Source organism: Glycine max, chromosome 19, assembly GCF_000004515.6.
Source record: "Glycine max cultivar Williams 82 chromosome 19, Glycine_max_v4.0, whole genome shotgun sequence".
Taxonomy (NCBI): domain Eukaryota; kingdom Viridiplantae; phylum Streptophyta; class Magnoliopsida; order Fabales; family Fabaceae; genus Glycine; species Glycine max.
This window is the reverse complement of record NC_038255.2, coordinates 44,691,558-44,708,770: the sequence shown is the minus strand read 5'-3', so window position 1 is coordinate 44,708,770 and position 17,213 is coordinate 44,691,558. Positions and strand designations below refer to the sequence as shown.

At 34.8% G+C, this 17,213-nt stretch overlaps 2 protein-coding genes across 2 annotated transcripts; both read left to right on the top strand.

Moving 5' to 3' along the window:
- Positions 1–901: 901 nt before the first annotated feature.
- LOC100796175 (glucomannan 4-beta-mannosyltransferase 1) lies at positions 902–4,367 on the top strand. The gene is made up of 9 exons (XM_003553510.5): positions 902–1,282; positions 1,863–1,961; positions 2,054–2,306; positions 2,427–2,537; positions 2,681–2,817; positions 2,923–3,039; positions 3,129–3,328; positions 3,460–3,654; positions 3,978–4,367. Exons 1-9 carry the CDS (start codon positions 968–970, stop codon positions 4,135–4,137), a joined length of 1,587 nt encoding a protein of 528 aa, XP_003553558.1. The 5' UTR covers positions 902–967; the 3' UTR covers positions 4,138–4,367.
- Positions 4,368–11,064: 6,697 nt separating this feature from the next.
- LOC100795652 (heavy metal-associated isoprenylated plant protein 6) lies at positions 11,065–13,498 on the top strand. The gene is made up of 5 exons (XM_003553509.5): positions 11,065–11,433; positions 11,563–11,710; positions 11,827–12,065; positions 12,215–12,293; positions 12,496–13,498. Exons 1-5 carry the CDS (start codon positions 11,425–11,427, stop codon positions 13,026–13,028), a joined length of 1,008 nt encoding a protein of 335 aa, XP_003553557.1. The 5' UTR covers positions 11,065–11,424; the 3' UTR covers positions 13,029–13,498.
- Positions 13,499–17,213: the final 3,715 nt, after the last annotated feature.

Here is a 17,213-nt window from a genome sequence, read left to right as displayed (position 1 = left end):
CATCTTTTAAATAAAGAAATATTCTTCTATTAACAATATTTAACTTTTTTAACCAGACTGTTTTATAAACTCGGGAAATGCAAGAATCCTATAGTTTTTCATAGAGTAAAAATGGAACTATAAACCAACCACTAAGCTACTATGTAGGGTTGGCTTATATGGATTGTTCCACCATTGGCTCCATCAGAAAGAAAAATTTCAGTAAAACCATTTAGAGCAAGACCATAATTACTCATAGAACTTGGTTGATTTTCTTTTATGATTAATTTGTCAGAAAAAAATTATGAAGAATTCAAAGCATTTAGTAGTGAACTGTAAAGTACTTTAAATCTTTCATCGACCTTTCCCAAACAAAGTAATCACAAAAGCCAATAAATAAAGTTTTATATGACTGAATATGCTCCTGCTCACGAAATAACAGAAACATCCTATTTAGAAGATTTATAGAAAACGAGTGAAAATTAATTCAACAAAAAAAGACTATTAAATCCTAGGAGAAGTACCAAAAATGCCAGTTTGGTTCCATGGGCTTTTATACAATATTCACTGGCAATATAACAATTTCATAAATTTGATCAAACACGAGCAAAGTTATGACTCAGATCAAAACCATTGACAGTAAAATTCTTGATCAAATTGTCGGCAACATAAGACATGTCCAGCTATCAAGTAGCTACGTTGCAGCACCATTGCTTGCATGAATAACGTGTGTCTCTCAAAAACAATATCTCTCCTCTCAATAGCTCACTCATCACATTACTTTCTTCCACCTAAACCCAAATGCATGTCCTCATCTTCCTTCCTTGCATTTCATTCCTATTTAAAGTAAAGGTTTCATCTCCAACACACATCACAACCACTTGATCACTCCTGCAACGAATAACAGATCCATCCTCCAATTTCCTCTGTCCCCAGTGACATTCTCTTCAGGCTCAATATTCCTTCTTAACTACAAACCCTAGAAACCATGAGAAACCTAATCTTTGAAGAGCCTGAAGTCAGGGTTCCAGGAGACACTTCAAGCAGTCTGCGCTATGCCTGGGAATCAATACGAGCCCCAGTGATAATACCAGTCCTAAAACTAGCTGTCATACTATGCTCAATTATGTCAATCATGCTATTTGTTGAAAGGGTAGCAATGGCAATTGTAATTTTAGTTGTCAAAGTGCTGGGGAAAAAAAGATACACCAAGTACAACTTGGAAGCCATGAAACAGAAGCTTGAGAGAAACAAAAGATTCCCCATGGTTCTGATCCAAATACCCATGTATAATGAGAAAGAGGTAACTTGCTTTTTATTAGGAAGTTTTGTACAGACTCAAATTAGTGTTACATGATGCTTCTACATAGTTACCATTTAAATTATCCTAAAATGCTATTTAAGTTGCCCAATCATGTGCTAGTGTTTTACAATTCTGAATGACCACACCAACTCCAACCATATTCTTTAATAATTTGTGAATAGTAAAAAATTAAGAATGGCTTTAAATGGGAAAAAATCAACTAGATTCTCTGTTCTCAAACATGTCATTAATTTATCCCATCAATCCTACATTTTATTTTTATTAATTCTTTTTTCATGGGGTTTGTTTTGCACTATTCAGTTTAACAAAAAAATCTAGCATCTTTTAAAGATCCACCACTGAGGTTGTCCTTTCAGATTGTCATTATTTTAATATATTCTAAATTCTGAACAATCATACTCATAATAAATCTCAGCAAACTGACAAAGTAAAGGAACACACAAATCGGTTGTGTTTGTCCAAACTAGGAATGTGGAATAAAATGGCCACAATAATTTTCATAACTATAAGAGAACAAAGACAAATTACCTCATCAAAAAAATTTCAATTCTGCTTCCAGGTCTACAAGCTTTCAATTGGAGCAGTATGTGGGCTGTCATGGCCAGCTGACAGATTTATAGTTCAGGTTCTTGATGACTCAACAAATCAATCCTTAAGGGTATCCAATTAATCCAGTAAAGCTTCATTGCAGATTCCATATGCATGCGTTCTGTGCAAATTTATAGTAATCATGTGTTTTCAAATATGCAGGAATGTGTCCAAATAGAGTGTCAGAGATGGATGCAGAAAGGTGTGAATGTCAAATATGAAACAAGAACAAATCGCAATGGTTACAAGGCAGGTGCCATGAAGGAGGGTTTGGAGAAGGAATATGTTGAGGATTGCGAGTTTGTAGCAATATTTGATGCAGATTTCCAGCCAGATGCAGATTTTCTTTGGAATACAATTCCTTATCTGCTTGAGAACCCAAAATTGGGATTGGTTCAAGCAAGATGGAAATTTGGTACGTAACTTCCAATAACACCTTGTTAAATTATTCCAACCACATCAATGTGACAGCATGCCTTATTAATGAGTCCAGCAAATCAAAGTTCTTTAAAATCATTTCTTCATGCTGATACAGTGAATTCCAAGGAATGTATGATGACACGGCTTCAAGAGATGTCACTCGATTATCACTTTAGTGTTGAACAGGAAGTGGGCTCTTCAACATACTCATTCTTTGGTTTCAATGGTCAGTTAAAGCTCATTTATTAAATTTAGACAAGCACCTTTGCATACAGGCTTACTCAACTTTCCTCTATTACATAATAGAATAAAATTCAGACAAGTACCTCTGCATATGGGGCTTGCTCAAATTTCCTCTATTAAATACAGGGACAGCAGGAATTTGGCGGATTCAAGCAATAAAAGATGCTGGAGGATGGAAAGACCGAACAACAGTGGAAGATATGGACCTTGCAGTTAGGGCAAGCCTGCAAGGTTGGGAATTTGTTTTTGTGGGTGACATAAAAGTGAGTTATCCATACTTATCTAATTCCTTTAATATAATATCTTGTAAGTTTGAATAACTCATAAACTACCCCATACCCATGTGGGGCAATTTTGATGCTTCCTAGGTAAAAAATGAACTGCCAAGTACATTTAAAGCATACCGATATCAGCAGCACAGGTGGTCATGTGGTCCAGCTAATCTCTTTAAGAAAATGACCATGGAATCCTCTATTGCCATGTATGTAACCTCTTAATTTTCTCATAAACAGCTTACAAATTCAACCAAGATTTACAAAATCTTATATTGATTGAACCTGTATGTATAATCCAGAGGGTACCGCTTCTCAAGAGACTTCATCTTGTCTATGCTTTCTTCTTTGTGAGGAAAATAGTTGCACATTGGGTCACATTCTTCTTTTACTGCATAGTTATACCAGCTTGTGTGATAGTTCCTGAAGTCAGTCTCAAAAAGCAGATTGCCATATACATCCCAGCAACCATTACAATTCTAAATGCAGTCTCCACCCCAAGGTAACTGGTCCTGACTACAACAACAGTGTAAAATTTATCCAGTTTCCCTCTGAATGTATCTATTCATGCTCAATCAAATCAGTTTCCATATGCTACCCTAATTATTCTACATCCACTTATACATGGGACAGATCCATGCATCTACTAGTACTCTGGATACTCTTTGAGAATGTCATGTCCCTCCATCGAACTAAAGCAGCAATTATTGGACTCTTGGAAGCAAATCGTGTCAATGAATGGGTTGTGACTGAGAAGCTTGGAAATGCCATGAAACAGAGAAAGAATGCTCGGCCATCAAGAACTTCATGGTTCCGAATTATAGACAGGTACCATCTGCTATGCTGCTAGTCTGTCTAAATAAAGTAATTAATTCAACCAACAGGACAAATTATCATTGAAATGCTCTAGAATTATATACAGGAAACTTAATACAACCATTGAAAAATAAACTTAAGCCTGCAGGAGAAGAAAAAAAGAGCAACAGCTACACAATTACAATATTTTAATTACTCTTTTTTTATAAATTTTAGACTTAGTGATGTTTTAGATTACATTAAACTGCAAGGTAAAGAAAGTGGTTACAATATTTGACTATTACTCCCTATTAATTCATCCAATGCATATTTTAACCCTTTTCTTAAATCTTCAGGGTCCACCCATTGGAGATCATAGTGGGGATGTATATGCTGCACTGTGCAATCTACGACCTGCTATTTGGACACGATCATTTCTTTATCTATCTGTTGTTGCAGGCAGGAGCTTTCTTTACAATGGGATTTGGGCAAGTGGGAACAATTGTACCCTACTAAAGCTTAAAGCAATGATCAGACTATTATTAAATTCATATGTTACTCAGTTAGTTCGCAAAACTAGTTGACTAGTGCTATCCAAAGTATAGAAATGGTGGTGAGAGTAGCTAAAACTACCTACTTAGTAGAACCAATCCACATGTATCAGGACTTCTTTTTGCTCTTGCATAACAAGCAGAATCGAAGTGTGTGTATATACATGTCCATAATATGCAGCTTAAATTTATCTTTTGTCAGCTCTGCATTTCAACTTTATAAGTATTAGCATAACAAGCAGAATCGAAGTGTGTGTATATACATGTCCATAATATGCAGCTTAAATTTATCTATTGTCAGCTCTGCATTTCAACTTTATAAGTATTATATTCATGAACATAAACAGGGGAACACCTTGTGAGGCTTCTATCTTTTCTAAAACCAGCTAGTTCCATGATCAACAAAGGATAAAGACACGTGTTAAATACAACAAAATATTAAAATAAAAAGGTAACATAATTTTGAAAATATTTATCAAATTATTGGACAATCAAATTTCACCACTGCCTGAGAGGCAAATCCCAAGTTATCACCCTCTCTTGCTATTTCTATGAATTCTTACAAGGGTAAATGAAAATGAACTTTATGCCACATGAAGGAAGGGAATGAAGATCAGCGTAAATAAATCTTTAATCCTCTTAAGGTCAAGTATAAACAGATTAAAAAAGTACCGTAGTCATATGACAGTGACATATTTAGAAGGAGCATAAGGAATGCAGCTTCACCTAAACGTACATTGCAACTGTTGAAAATCAGGATAAAATAATATACATTTATTATTAGTAGGAAAGAGGAACCTGATTTTGAGGAAACAAAATATCCTCTCATTATTAGTATTTATTGTAAGGACCACTATATAATAGAGTATCCGTTGTGTACTCTGATACACGGTTTTCTGTCCATAATACCTCTGTTTTCTCCTATTTTAACAGCAACATTGTCAGTACATTGGTAACCTCTAAGCAGATTATACCACATCAAATGTGTCAGTAATACTGCTGAAAGGCCACAAAATTGTGTGGCTGTAACAAACATAACCTTTACACTATTATCCTCTTCACAGTGAAGCATGCAGTAGCATTCGCCATATCTAGCTTTAATAGTGTATAGCTGTACTCTTGTTTGTAATTCTTAGAATACGGGTTTGGACCTAACTCAACCCCAAAAGTTAGTTCATAGGATGAGGATTGTCTCCCACTTATATATTTTATCTTGACACTATCACTAGCAGATGTGAGACTTAGGTTTTTCCCAATAGTAATATACTAGAACACTCTTTTATTAGCATTAAAACTGTTAGCAGTCTGTTAGTCTGATAGTGATGAGAAGCCTCCTGTACTCTATATTGTCTATATATATTCTCCTGTTAACAGTGTGTCATGTGTGTAGATCATTGAATTTCAACTTCTACAAATAAAACATCATACAGGAATATTCAGTTTTCCGATAAACTGCTCCTGTTCCCATCATAAACACAAATGCAGATGTACTTTTCCCATCCAAGTCAACAGCATAATCACTATCTGTAAAGGCTACTAATTTTGGGTTGCCTGCTCCTTTCTTATACAAGATTCCAAGATTAGTTGTGCCTTTCACATACCGTAAGACTCTCTTTGCTGCAGGCCAGTGTGCCGTGGTAGGATTGGTCATAAATCTGCTTATTAAACTTACTGTATACATCAGATCAGGCCTAGTAACAGTTAGATACATCAGGCTTCCAACTAATTGTTTAAATAATGTTTCATCAGCACTCCTTCCTCCTTTGTCTTAAGATAGCCTCGTTCCTGGTACCATTGGATTTTTCACAGCATTGCTATTCTGCATTCCAAATCTTGATAACACCTCTTGTGCATACCTTCTTTGACAAATAAATATTCCATTTGCACATTGCTTGACTTCAATTCCAAGAAAATGACGCATTTGTCCCAGATCAGACATATCAAAATGCAACATCATTGAGTGCTTAAATTCATCACACATAGTTTTATCACTTCCGGTGATTTTGTGAACAATGTGTGTTCACTAGGACACTTGTAAAACTTTTCTTGGGCAAAATAGGCTTCAATCTTATTGTACCAGGCTCGTGGTGCCTGTTTAAGGCCATATAATGCCTTCTTTAGCCGATAAACTTTCTCTTCCTCTCCTTTCTTTATAAATCCCTCCGGCTGCAGTACAAATACGTCTTCTTTGAGTTCCCCATGGAGAAAAGCACTCTTCACATCAAGTTGGAACACCTCCCAGCTGAATTGAGCAGCTATAGCCAATATTACCCATATGGTATCAAGTCTTGCAACTGGGGCAAAGACTTCAGTGTAGTCAATTCCATGCCTTTATGCATACCCTTTTGCTATAAGCCTTGCTTTGTATTTCTCTACTTGCCCATCTGTATCCAATTTTGTTTTAAATACCCAATTAACTCCAATTGGTTAGACTCCATCTGGTAATACTCTGAGCTTCCAGGTGTGGTTCTTTTCTATAGTGGCAATTTCTTTCGTCATTGCTTCATGCCAGTGTTTATGCAGCATAGCTTCTTCAAATGAGACTGGATCATTTTCAGTCATCATCATCATTACATTCAGATTTTCTTCCTCAGAAAAACCTTCCCCTATTGCATAATCGGCCATCCATCTTGGTGCTCTCCTTGCTCGTTCACCCCTTCCTTGAGATGAATCAAGTGAGGTACTATGACCACCGTCATCTTCATCTTCACCTTCACTTCCATCGTCTGCATCTTCACCACCGTTGTGGTTATTCTCTCCTTCAACGTCGCCTTCATCGTCACAACTTAGTTCATCTTGCTGGATTTTCAACTCAGTGTTGCTCCAATCCCAACTTTCGTCTTCTTCAAACACTAAGTCTCGACTGATAATGATAGTTTTTGAGATTGGATCAAATAGCCTCCATGCCTTAGATTCATCACTGACTCCTATAAAGACACATTTTCTGCTCTTATCATCAACTTTAGTCCTCTTTTGATCCAGTACATGTGCATGTGCTAAGCATCCAAAAATTCTGAAATACTCCACCGCTGGCTTTGTACCACTCCAGGCTTCTTCTGGAGTCTTGTTCTCTACTGCTGCTGTCGGACACCGATTCTGAATGTGCACACACCATCTCACAGCTTCTGGGCATAAAATTTTAGGAACCTACTTCTCATTCAGCATGGAGCGAACAACATTCATGATCGTTCTATTCTTTCTTTCAGCCACGCCATTTTGCTTAGGAGTGTAGGAGGTAGTCAGCTGCCTTCTTATGCCCTGTGTTTGACAAAATACTTCAAATTCTCTTGAGAGAAATTCTCCTCCTCTATCTGTTCTGAGGCAAGTGATGGATGTTCCTGTCTCCTTCTCAACACGTGCTTTGAATTTCTTGAACACCGCCAATGCTTCTGATTTTTCATGTAAAAAATACACCCAAGTTTTTCGAGCAAAGTCATCAATGAAGCTTAGGAAATACCTTTTACTACTGTTTGAAGTTGGCTGGATAGGACCACATATATCTGAATGTACAAGCTGAAGTTGTCTAGATGCTTTCCATGAGCTATTGTTTGGAAAACTCTTTCGGGTTTGCTTCCCAGTTAAACATGTAAGACATGTTTTCTGTGGATGCTCCAATGCTGGTAAACCAACCACCATTTCCTTGCAAGACAGCATGTTCAGACCCTTGTAATTCAGGTGTCTAAAACGGCAGTGCCATATGTATGCTTCTTTGGCTGAGACAGTTTTTGTTTGCAAACAAAAGGACTGTTTTGGATGCATAGAGGCTGTCACATAGAAGATTCTATTCCCGCTCATATCAGTTTGTATAATTAATCCTTTCCTGGGATTGAATACTTTGCAGGAGCTATTTGAAACCAGAATGGCTAAATCTTTCTCTTGCAGCTGCCCTAAACTTAGCAAATTATTCTTAAGTTCAGGAATATAGTAAACATCAGACAGTACCTGAGTTATACCATTAATTTGCATCCTGAGGCTGCCCTTTGCTACCACAGTCATGTGCATGTTATTCCCAAGCTTTACTGTTCTGCAGTGTTCATCCTCCAAATCTAAAAACCATGCCTTATTTCCTGTCATGTGGTTGCTGCACCCTGAATCAAAATACCATCGTTCTTCTAGACGTGCTGGTTGTAACTACTTGTAAGCCATCAGCAAAATCTCTTCTTCTTCATCTAATTCAACATAATTTGCTTTCTTTTCCAAGGTAGGACACTTATATTGGAAATGTCCTAGTTTGTGACATTTGAAACACTGAATAGTGGCTCTATTGAAGGATTGTCTACCTCTCCCTCTGCCACGTCCTCCTCGACCCCGGCCTCTGATGGGCCAATCCTCTTAAGTGTTTTGGCGAGTGTGATCTTCATGAGTTGCCTTCAACACATGCTTCTCCATTTGTAGTCCTTGCATCCTTTTCTCATGTACAAGTAAACTCCCATGCAACTCATCGATAGTTAGAACACTTATCTCATTGGATTCCTCTATAGCACAAGCTACATAATTAAATTTAGCTGTCAAGGAGCGCAGTATTTTACTCACCACTGTACTCTCTGCCATAGTTTCTCCATTGGATTTCATTTTGGTGACCACAGTCAAGTTCGCCCCCAAAAAACTATCTACTTTTTCACCTTCTTTCATGGTAAGCAATTCAAACTCTCTTCGTAAAGCTTGGAGTTGTGCTCTCTTGACTCTCATGGATCCTTGATATTTCTGTTTCATTGAAGTCCAAATAGCCTTTGATGTACCTTTGTCAAGAATTGTTTCCAGAATCCCCCTATCAATTGCCTGGAATAGAAAATTCTTGACCTTCAAATCCTTGAGTTTGGCCTCCTCCATGGCTTTCTTCTGAGCCTCACTGCCTGGTCCTGATCCAATTACTGGTGCGGGAATGCCTTCTTCCACCACACTCCACAGCTCCTTGCTTCTAAGAAAATTCTCCATGTTCATTGACCAAAAATCATAATGGCCATTAAACTTAGGAATAGATGGTTGCACAAATTTTTCAGAGGTTGCCATTGTTTTGATTTTGTGATAATAAACGAAGGTATCACTCCTGGATGGACTTCACTGGATTGACAATGAGATTCGACAGGCTGCGATATGGAAACACACACACACTCTCACTAGGTTATCAGGCCCCTTGCGGAGCTCTGATACCAATTGTTAAATTCCTATAACTATTTTGAGGAACTGATAGAGCAAGCTAAGCGTATAAAAGAAACTGCACGAATGCTCTCTCATTAATCTTCAAAGAACAGAGGCTATATATAGCTGAATTTTGAAACGTTAAACTGCACCGGATCACATTTACATGCCTAGGATGTGATCCCTACATAATAGGAACTAACACTTATCCTTCCTAAAAAATAGAACTGCAACTGCAAATAGAAACAGAAACAGAAACAGAACATATTTAATCTTGACAGGCGGCGCATCCAGTTGCAGTTCATTAAGGAATTTAGTTCATTGTCTTTGTGGATGGAGGGACGAAAGAAGAGGGAGAGCAAGCAAAAAAGGAGGGGGGAATGGTGTAGCCACCGAAAATCGTCTCCAGCGGCGGTTCACGGCGGAGGGCGTCGGAGGCACTGTTGAAGGCTGCGGGAGAGGGAGGGAGAGTACAATGAAGAAGAAGAAGAGGAAAGTTCTGATGGAGGATGATGTAGAATAAAATTCTACACCTTAATTGATCTTACGGCTAAAAATAATGCTGTAAAATGGATCACTTTTCAGTGGTCCACCATGCATGCCATTTTTAGGTTTTTTTACATGTTATTTGTGTGAAATAACACATATAAAAACTAATCACTATTTGTTAAGAGGGGAAGTGATTTATTATAAATTTATTTGATTTTTATAGATAAAAAATACTGAAAACCTGATTAATCATTTTTAGTGATGTTTATTATTTACTCTTATCATCCTCCTGTTAATTCATCTTTAAACATCTTCAATCTTACTTAAAGATATAAAAAAGTGTCATTTCATTTGAAGTTAACCGAGACTAAGATAATTTCACCTCAAATTTTACTTTTATAGTTATTGTCAATAAAACATTTTAGGTTATTAAAAGCAATTACTTACCATAACTTGATAGAATCATTCATTTATAATCTCTTCAAACACCATGGGAACCAAAGTCTAAGTTTACGCTACTTTTTTTAATCAGCAAACTTACACTAAAAAAAAATCTCATAATCATTCTACATTTAATCTTTGTTTTTTATAAGCAAACAAGTTTTACTGAGAAAGAGAATAATGGGAACAAGGGATGCCCTTCCCTTACATCACAAAATGAGATGTTAATTAAAGAAATGAAAACAAGTATCGTGCAACGAGTATGTTACTTGACACACACCAATGTGAATATTGTGACACGTAATAGAATAATATTTTAAGATCTCACTAAAATAATATTATATCTTAAAGATGTAATAATTAAAAATTTTAAAAAAACTGACTTTTATTAGATAAATCTCGTAAAAATTTAATGATTACACAATATTTTAATTTAGATTTATAATTATTTAAATATAATAATAAAAATTAATCATTGCCATTTCTACCTAAATAAATATTATCATAATAATTGTCAGAATACTTTAGGAATGCTGGGTGTTAAAAACATTCCTTCTTAACTAATAAATTTTTTTATGAGCAAAATGGTCGTCGAAGCCCAATTCTTAACTAATAACTAATATCTAAGAAACTGGAAAAACCGCGACCCTTTCCTTGGGGAAAGCCAACGGGATTGACCTTTATTAATTGGGCACTGCAGCACATTATACCAGCTACTCCTGCTTTTTCCAAAATCTGCGTCCTATCGCCAACCCAACGGTTATTTTTTCTAGTTTTCACCGGTTCCTACGGATACTCAAAAGGTCACTGACTTTTTTTTTTTTTTTTTTCTAGTTACACACCGCAAAGCCAAGGGCAAATCAGTCACTTCCCTGTCAAGTCAGGGTTTGGTCAAATTTATAATTTTCTCGACAACTACAAGTCCTACCACGCGCCAACACCGGCAACAAGGTTTTCACATAAAAGCATATTCCTCCAAACACCAAATGAATCAAAGATAAAAACAAAAATAATGAAAAATCATGCCATGTCATGTCGATATCATTGTTCACATACATACATACATGCCACATGACGCAACCCCTTACATGAGTGTGTCTCATCCTTACTCCCTCGACTCTTCCTCTCTTTATAAAGCATTCCTTCCATTTTCTTGTTCCTCAAAACACAAAAACACCATAACATGGGAGAGGTTAGTTCTAATACTCTTCTCTATCTCAAAACACCACAGTACACTATTCACTGTTCAGTATTTCACGAATCACATTCACTTCAGTTATCGCTGATTTTATTTTTCCCTTTTCTTTTCCTTGTGTGGCAGAAAAAAGAAGCGGCGAAGAATGAAGCAGATAAGAAGCCTGAATCAGGAGCAAAGCAAAACGACGAACCAGTACCTGTCGTTTTGAAACTCGACATGCATTGCGAGGGATGTGTCAAGAAGATCAACCGCGCCGTTCGCCATTTCGAAGGTACTCGATCACTATTCATATCTCGATTAGACGATTACGAGTTTTTTTTCCTAATTTGTTGAGATAATTGAAAATGAGATCAGAGCATTCGTTAACGATTGTGGATGCATATGCAGGTGTTGAAGACGTTAAGGCCGATCTATCAAGTAACAAACTAACGGTTATTGGAAAACTCGACCCTGCCGAAGTGCGAGATAAACTAGCGGAGAAAACTAGGAAGAAGGTCGAACTCGTTTCTCCTCAGCCTAAGAAGGATTCCGCCGGCGATAAGCCGCCGGAGAAGAAGACCGAAGAGAAAAAAACCGAAGAGAAGAAATCGGAAGATAAAAAGGCAGAAGAGAAAGCTCCGAAAGAGGTGCGTAGTTTCGAATTTTCTCACCTTCGTCAATAAGCAGAACGCGAATTAATTGAAACTTAAATTTTACCGTGTTGATCGAGTTATTTTAGTTAATTAATTAGAGTGACTTGTTCAATTTTTATATTAATTAATTTTGGTTGATTCAGAGCACGGTGGTGTTGAAGATCAGATTGCACTGTGACGGTTGCGTTCAGAAGATTCGAAAGATTATCCTCAAAAGCAAAGGTTAGGCGTGCGTGTATTTTGACCTACATTTTTAATCGTTATCCTAACTATTTTAATTAAAATATACAAGTTAAGTATAATTGGATGATGATACCGGAGCCCACTAGTTTATACTCCATATAAAATTTAAATTCGTATGTTATATATTCAACTAAGCGGCACAATAAAAATTATTAATTAATGCGACGCATTTGGTGTGCAGGAGTTGAATCGGTGAACATTGAGGGAGGGAAGGATTTGGTGAGCGTAAAGGGGACGATGGACGTGAAGGAAATAGTACCGTATTTGAACGACAAGTTGAAGCGGAACGTTGAAGTGGTCCCGCCCAAGAAAGAGGGTGGTGATAATAAGAAAGAGAACAAGGAAGGTGGTGGTGGAGATAGTAAGAAAGAGGGTGGAAAAAAACAAGAAGGTGAAGACGGTGCAGCGAAGGTGGAGGTTAACAAAATGGAGCACTACGGGTACGGGTACGGGTACCCACCTCCCCCTATGTACTGGTACGGTCACGGTGGATACGCACCTGGTGAAAGTAGTAGCTACGAGGCAGAGGTTCAACCAGGGTATAATTCGTATTCGAATCAAGGGTATGATGGTAATTACGGGAATTACCATTACCAAGGGTATAATAATAATTACATGATGGCACAACCACCACCCCCGTTCTACTTGAATCCTCACCATCCTCCTCCACAGATGTTCAGCGATGAGAATCCCAATGCGTGTTCCGTGATGTGAGCCAACGTCTTGTTTCTCAATATTTTTCATGTATAGACAGGCTGTAAATAACAATTTTTATATAAAATTCGTAAAGAGAGTTTTGTATTAACGCATGGTTAATGACGTAGAGAGCGGTACGGCCGGCTGGCTTGACAAATCCGGTTCATGTAACTTTTTGTTGTAGCCTCTTTTTGTTTGTTCTGCTTCCTTTTTGTGTTCTATAATTTTATTTATTATTATGAAAATTTGATAACTAATGTACAAATCATTTCCAGAAACTTTTCAAGTTATCGTAAATAAATTCGCAGATCTTGTCAAAGTAGGGTTTTTTTAGAGATTGAGCCTATGGTTTCGCTCCAAATGGTCGTGCCTGGGTGGACTGACGTCATTGTAATTGTGGTATAGAATCTTTATTAGCCAGATTGTTACCTAATATTGTGGTAAGTTGTTAATTCTGTCAAATTATGATTACAAAGTTTTATATCGAATCAAAATCTTGCATCCCATTTCTTTATTTCATTCTCAATCTTCTTTCCGGCGGCTAATTGGTCATTCTGGATCATTTTTATAAAAAAATAAATATTAATATGAATCTGTTTTAAAACAATTTCCTGACAGAGATTTGTTTTAGCCATTGATTGTTAAAATTACTTATTTGACCAACGATTTAAGAAATAATGTTCTACATTTTTGTGTTTTCTTACCAACTCACATTTTTCTCTCTTGAATTTCAGTTCCTTATTTAATTCCCAATTAGAATTAGCGACATCAATTATTGAGTCTATGTCACTAATTTCATTAGTTTTAACAGAGAATTAACTTTGTGAGAGGAGCATTCTTCATTCCATGTTTGTTTCTTGTTCTCCTTGGCAATGGCAACCCACGTTCGTTTCTTCCATAGTTGTTATCTATCATCACAACCTCCAATAATACACTATCATGTATATTCATTATTATTTTTGAATGTCTTTATCAAATGATCCCAATTTTGTAATAAGCCAATAGAAGAACATTTCCCAATCCTACTCCTTTTTCCGGATACTACTGGCATAGTTCCAATGGCCCCCGATGTAAGAAAAAACTCTGCGAAAGCTCTTTAAAAACTTTTTCAATTATTTTTTAAAAAGGTCCTTATTCTCATTTTTTTTTTAAAAAAAATTAAGAGCTTTTACAAAGAATGTTTGACCCAACTTTTATTTTTAAGAAGTAAAACAAAAAAAGTCAAATACTTCCTAAAAGTGAATGAATTGCAACTTATTGCTGAAAAAAAGTAAAATGCTGGAAGAGTTAGACTTATTTGTCTAATTGAATATTGTTGCATGTATTGGATACTTAATCATCCTTTTCAACTTTGTTCTGTGATACAAAATCTTGATCGAGCTCAAACATTTGTATTCTTTATCGGATGATCCATCTTGAGCATTTAATTTCCTAGCATTGATGTATTAAAACATAAGTAAGGAGTGAAGATCTACATTTGTCTTGTTTTTTTAGTTTCAGCATGACTAAACATATCCTAGCCTCCAATATTTGATGGGGGCTTTTGTGTTAAGTTAGGAAATTAATCTTCAAACCAAATAACCAATTATTTATCGAGGAGTCTAATTTAATTAATTAAGTATAATATGTGAGTTGTAAACTCTCTTTACCTATCTTCAATTCATACTAACCAAACAAGAAAAAAAAAACCAATTCTTTATTTCTATTTCATGTCATTTAATAATAGCATTGTATTCATTAGTGGTTATATTATGCATCTTACATATATCTTTTTAATCCATTCTCCTTTTTTATTTATCTTACATATGTGGCTATACTCGTCACTAAATGTTAATAACTATAATCATATTTGAAGACTAAAATTGAAGTATTTCTAAATTAGAGAGGTGAAAATAATACATGAAATTTTAGAGGACTAAAATCAAATTTAGAAAATTTTAGAGGGGTAAAAAATATATTTTATCCTAATATTAAACTTAAATTATACTAATAACTATTTAATTTATCTAAGTTAAAATTGTTAGAATTTAGGAGTGAAGGTAACTTAATCTTATAAAACAATTACATTTCAATATCAGACATTCAGATGACTTGATAAGCTCAACAATATTCAATAGTTAGGATAAAGGATGGGTCTAAGATACTATCAAGAAGGGAGGGGTGGTTTTTTATTTATTTTTTTACTTTAAGAATAATTCTAAATGCTCGTATTCCAATGTCATACAAATCCTCCTACTGCATTAAATGCATTTACTTTTTATTCAAATAAAAGATAATAGGAATATTTGTAGGAGGATGAAGTAAAAGGATATAGTATTACTCCAGATATAAATATGTTTATAATATAATATTAATAATTAGATAGATAAATGAGACTTAATAATACACAAATCATAGTTAGTGTTGTCAATAAAATTGATGAAAAGTCATAGATATGTTATTCTTATTAAATCTATTAATTATTATATATATTTTGTAGGATTAGATTATAATCAGCGACAACAAAATTTATTAAAAGATTAATATATTATATAATTAGTATTACTACCAAATTTATTATTAATTATTATTATTTTTACTAGAAATGACACACACACACATATATATATATATATACTTTGATATTAAAATTTGGATTTCGGTAGTGAAAATGAAAATGAATAAAAAAGAGATAAAAGAAAATAAAAGATGAGATTATTTGATAATGATAAAAAAATGAATTAAAGTTATTTACGGTAAGAAAACAAAAAAGAATGTATATACTTTCCATTAAAAGATATAATATTACTCAATATATAAATATTTATAATATAATGTTAATAATTAGATATATATGGATAGATAAATGAGACTTAAGAATACACAAAGTATAGTTAGTCTTGGTAATAAAATTGATGAAAAGTCATAGATATGATATTCTTATCGAATTTATTAAATTTTATATATATCTTGTTGGATTAGATTATAATAAGTGATAACAAAATTTATTAAAAAGATTAATATATTATATAACTAGTATTATTACCAAATTTATTAATTAGTATTTTTTTACTAGAAATTGTATATATATATAGTTTGATATTATCTTACAATTTGAATTTCGATCGTAAAAAATAAAAAGGAACGAAAGAGAATAAAAAAATGAGATTATTTAATAATGATAAAAAAATGAATTAAAGTTATTTAGTAGGTAAGAAAATAAAAAAAAAGTATCTGTATAGTTTCAATTTTGTCCCACGTGTATATATATATGATTTTTTTTAAAAACTTAATAGGTATATAATGGATTATGTCATGGCATAATCAATCATATGCCTTGTGGTAATTTTTTTTTATAAGAAAAACAGGACACATAATTGATTCTGGCCTTAAAAAAACCAAGTGAACATGTGGAGTGTTACCATGAGCAGCACAAGATATTAAGGGGTATTTGGGAATTGGGAACTCATTTTTAATTGCTTTTTTTTTTTTTTTCACAACAGCTTTCATTAACTTTCACCTCAATGTGGACATTGGAACCCATGGAATTCAACTCTCTTCCATCACATATTCACTGCAAACGAACATAGGAGGTGAACTCAGGTACACAAATAAGCCTTTAAGTTCTTAGTTGAATTATTTTCACTGAAACTGTTTCACGTTTCCAAAATTAAAATGACTTAAAATTACAATCGACAACGTTCCAATTCCACCGACGGTGCCTAGCTGAGTCATGCGTTTGCGTTTCCCGTTAGCTTCTGTGTCATGGTTTGCAAATGAATGCGTGGAGTGGGCCTCGAAGCTACAACTACAAGCCCACCTAGCTCAACCCATTGTTTTTAAATTCCTTTTTTCAAGTGGAAAAATGATCTAAGACTATGAGTTGATTAATTATGTTTATAAACACAATTAAGCCACATATATGAGCTCCCAAGAGTATCAGGTGAATACTGTTCGCCATGACCTAATCAATTAGGTGAATATAATTGCATATAAGACATTTATGGAGAATGGAGAATGAAGTTATGAACAAGGGTGCTAGCTATAATCCAAAATGACTTCCTTTCTGCAACATCACAACAACTGCCATTTTCGGCATTCACCACACCTACCTATTTTAAAGTTTATCTTTGAATTAATTGTGCACACTATTTCAAGTATATTTGATAAGTTATTTTAGTTTATTTTAAAAATTCACACACACACACACAATATTCAAGTTAA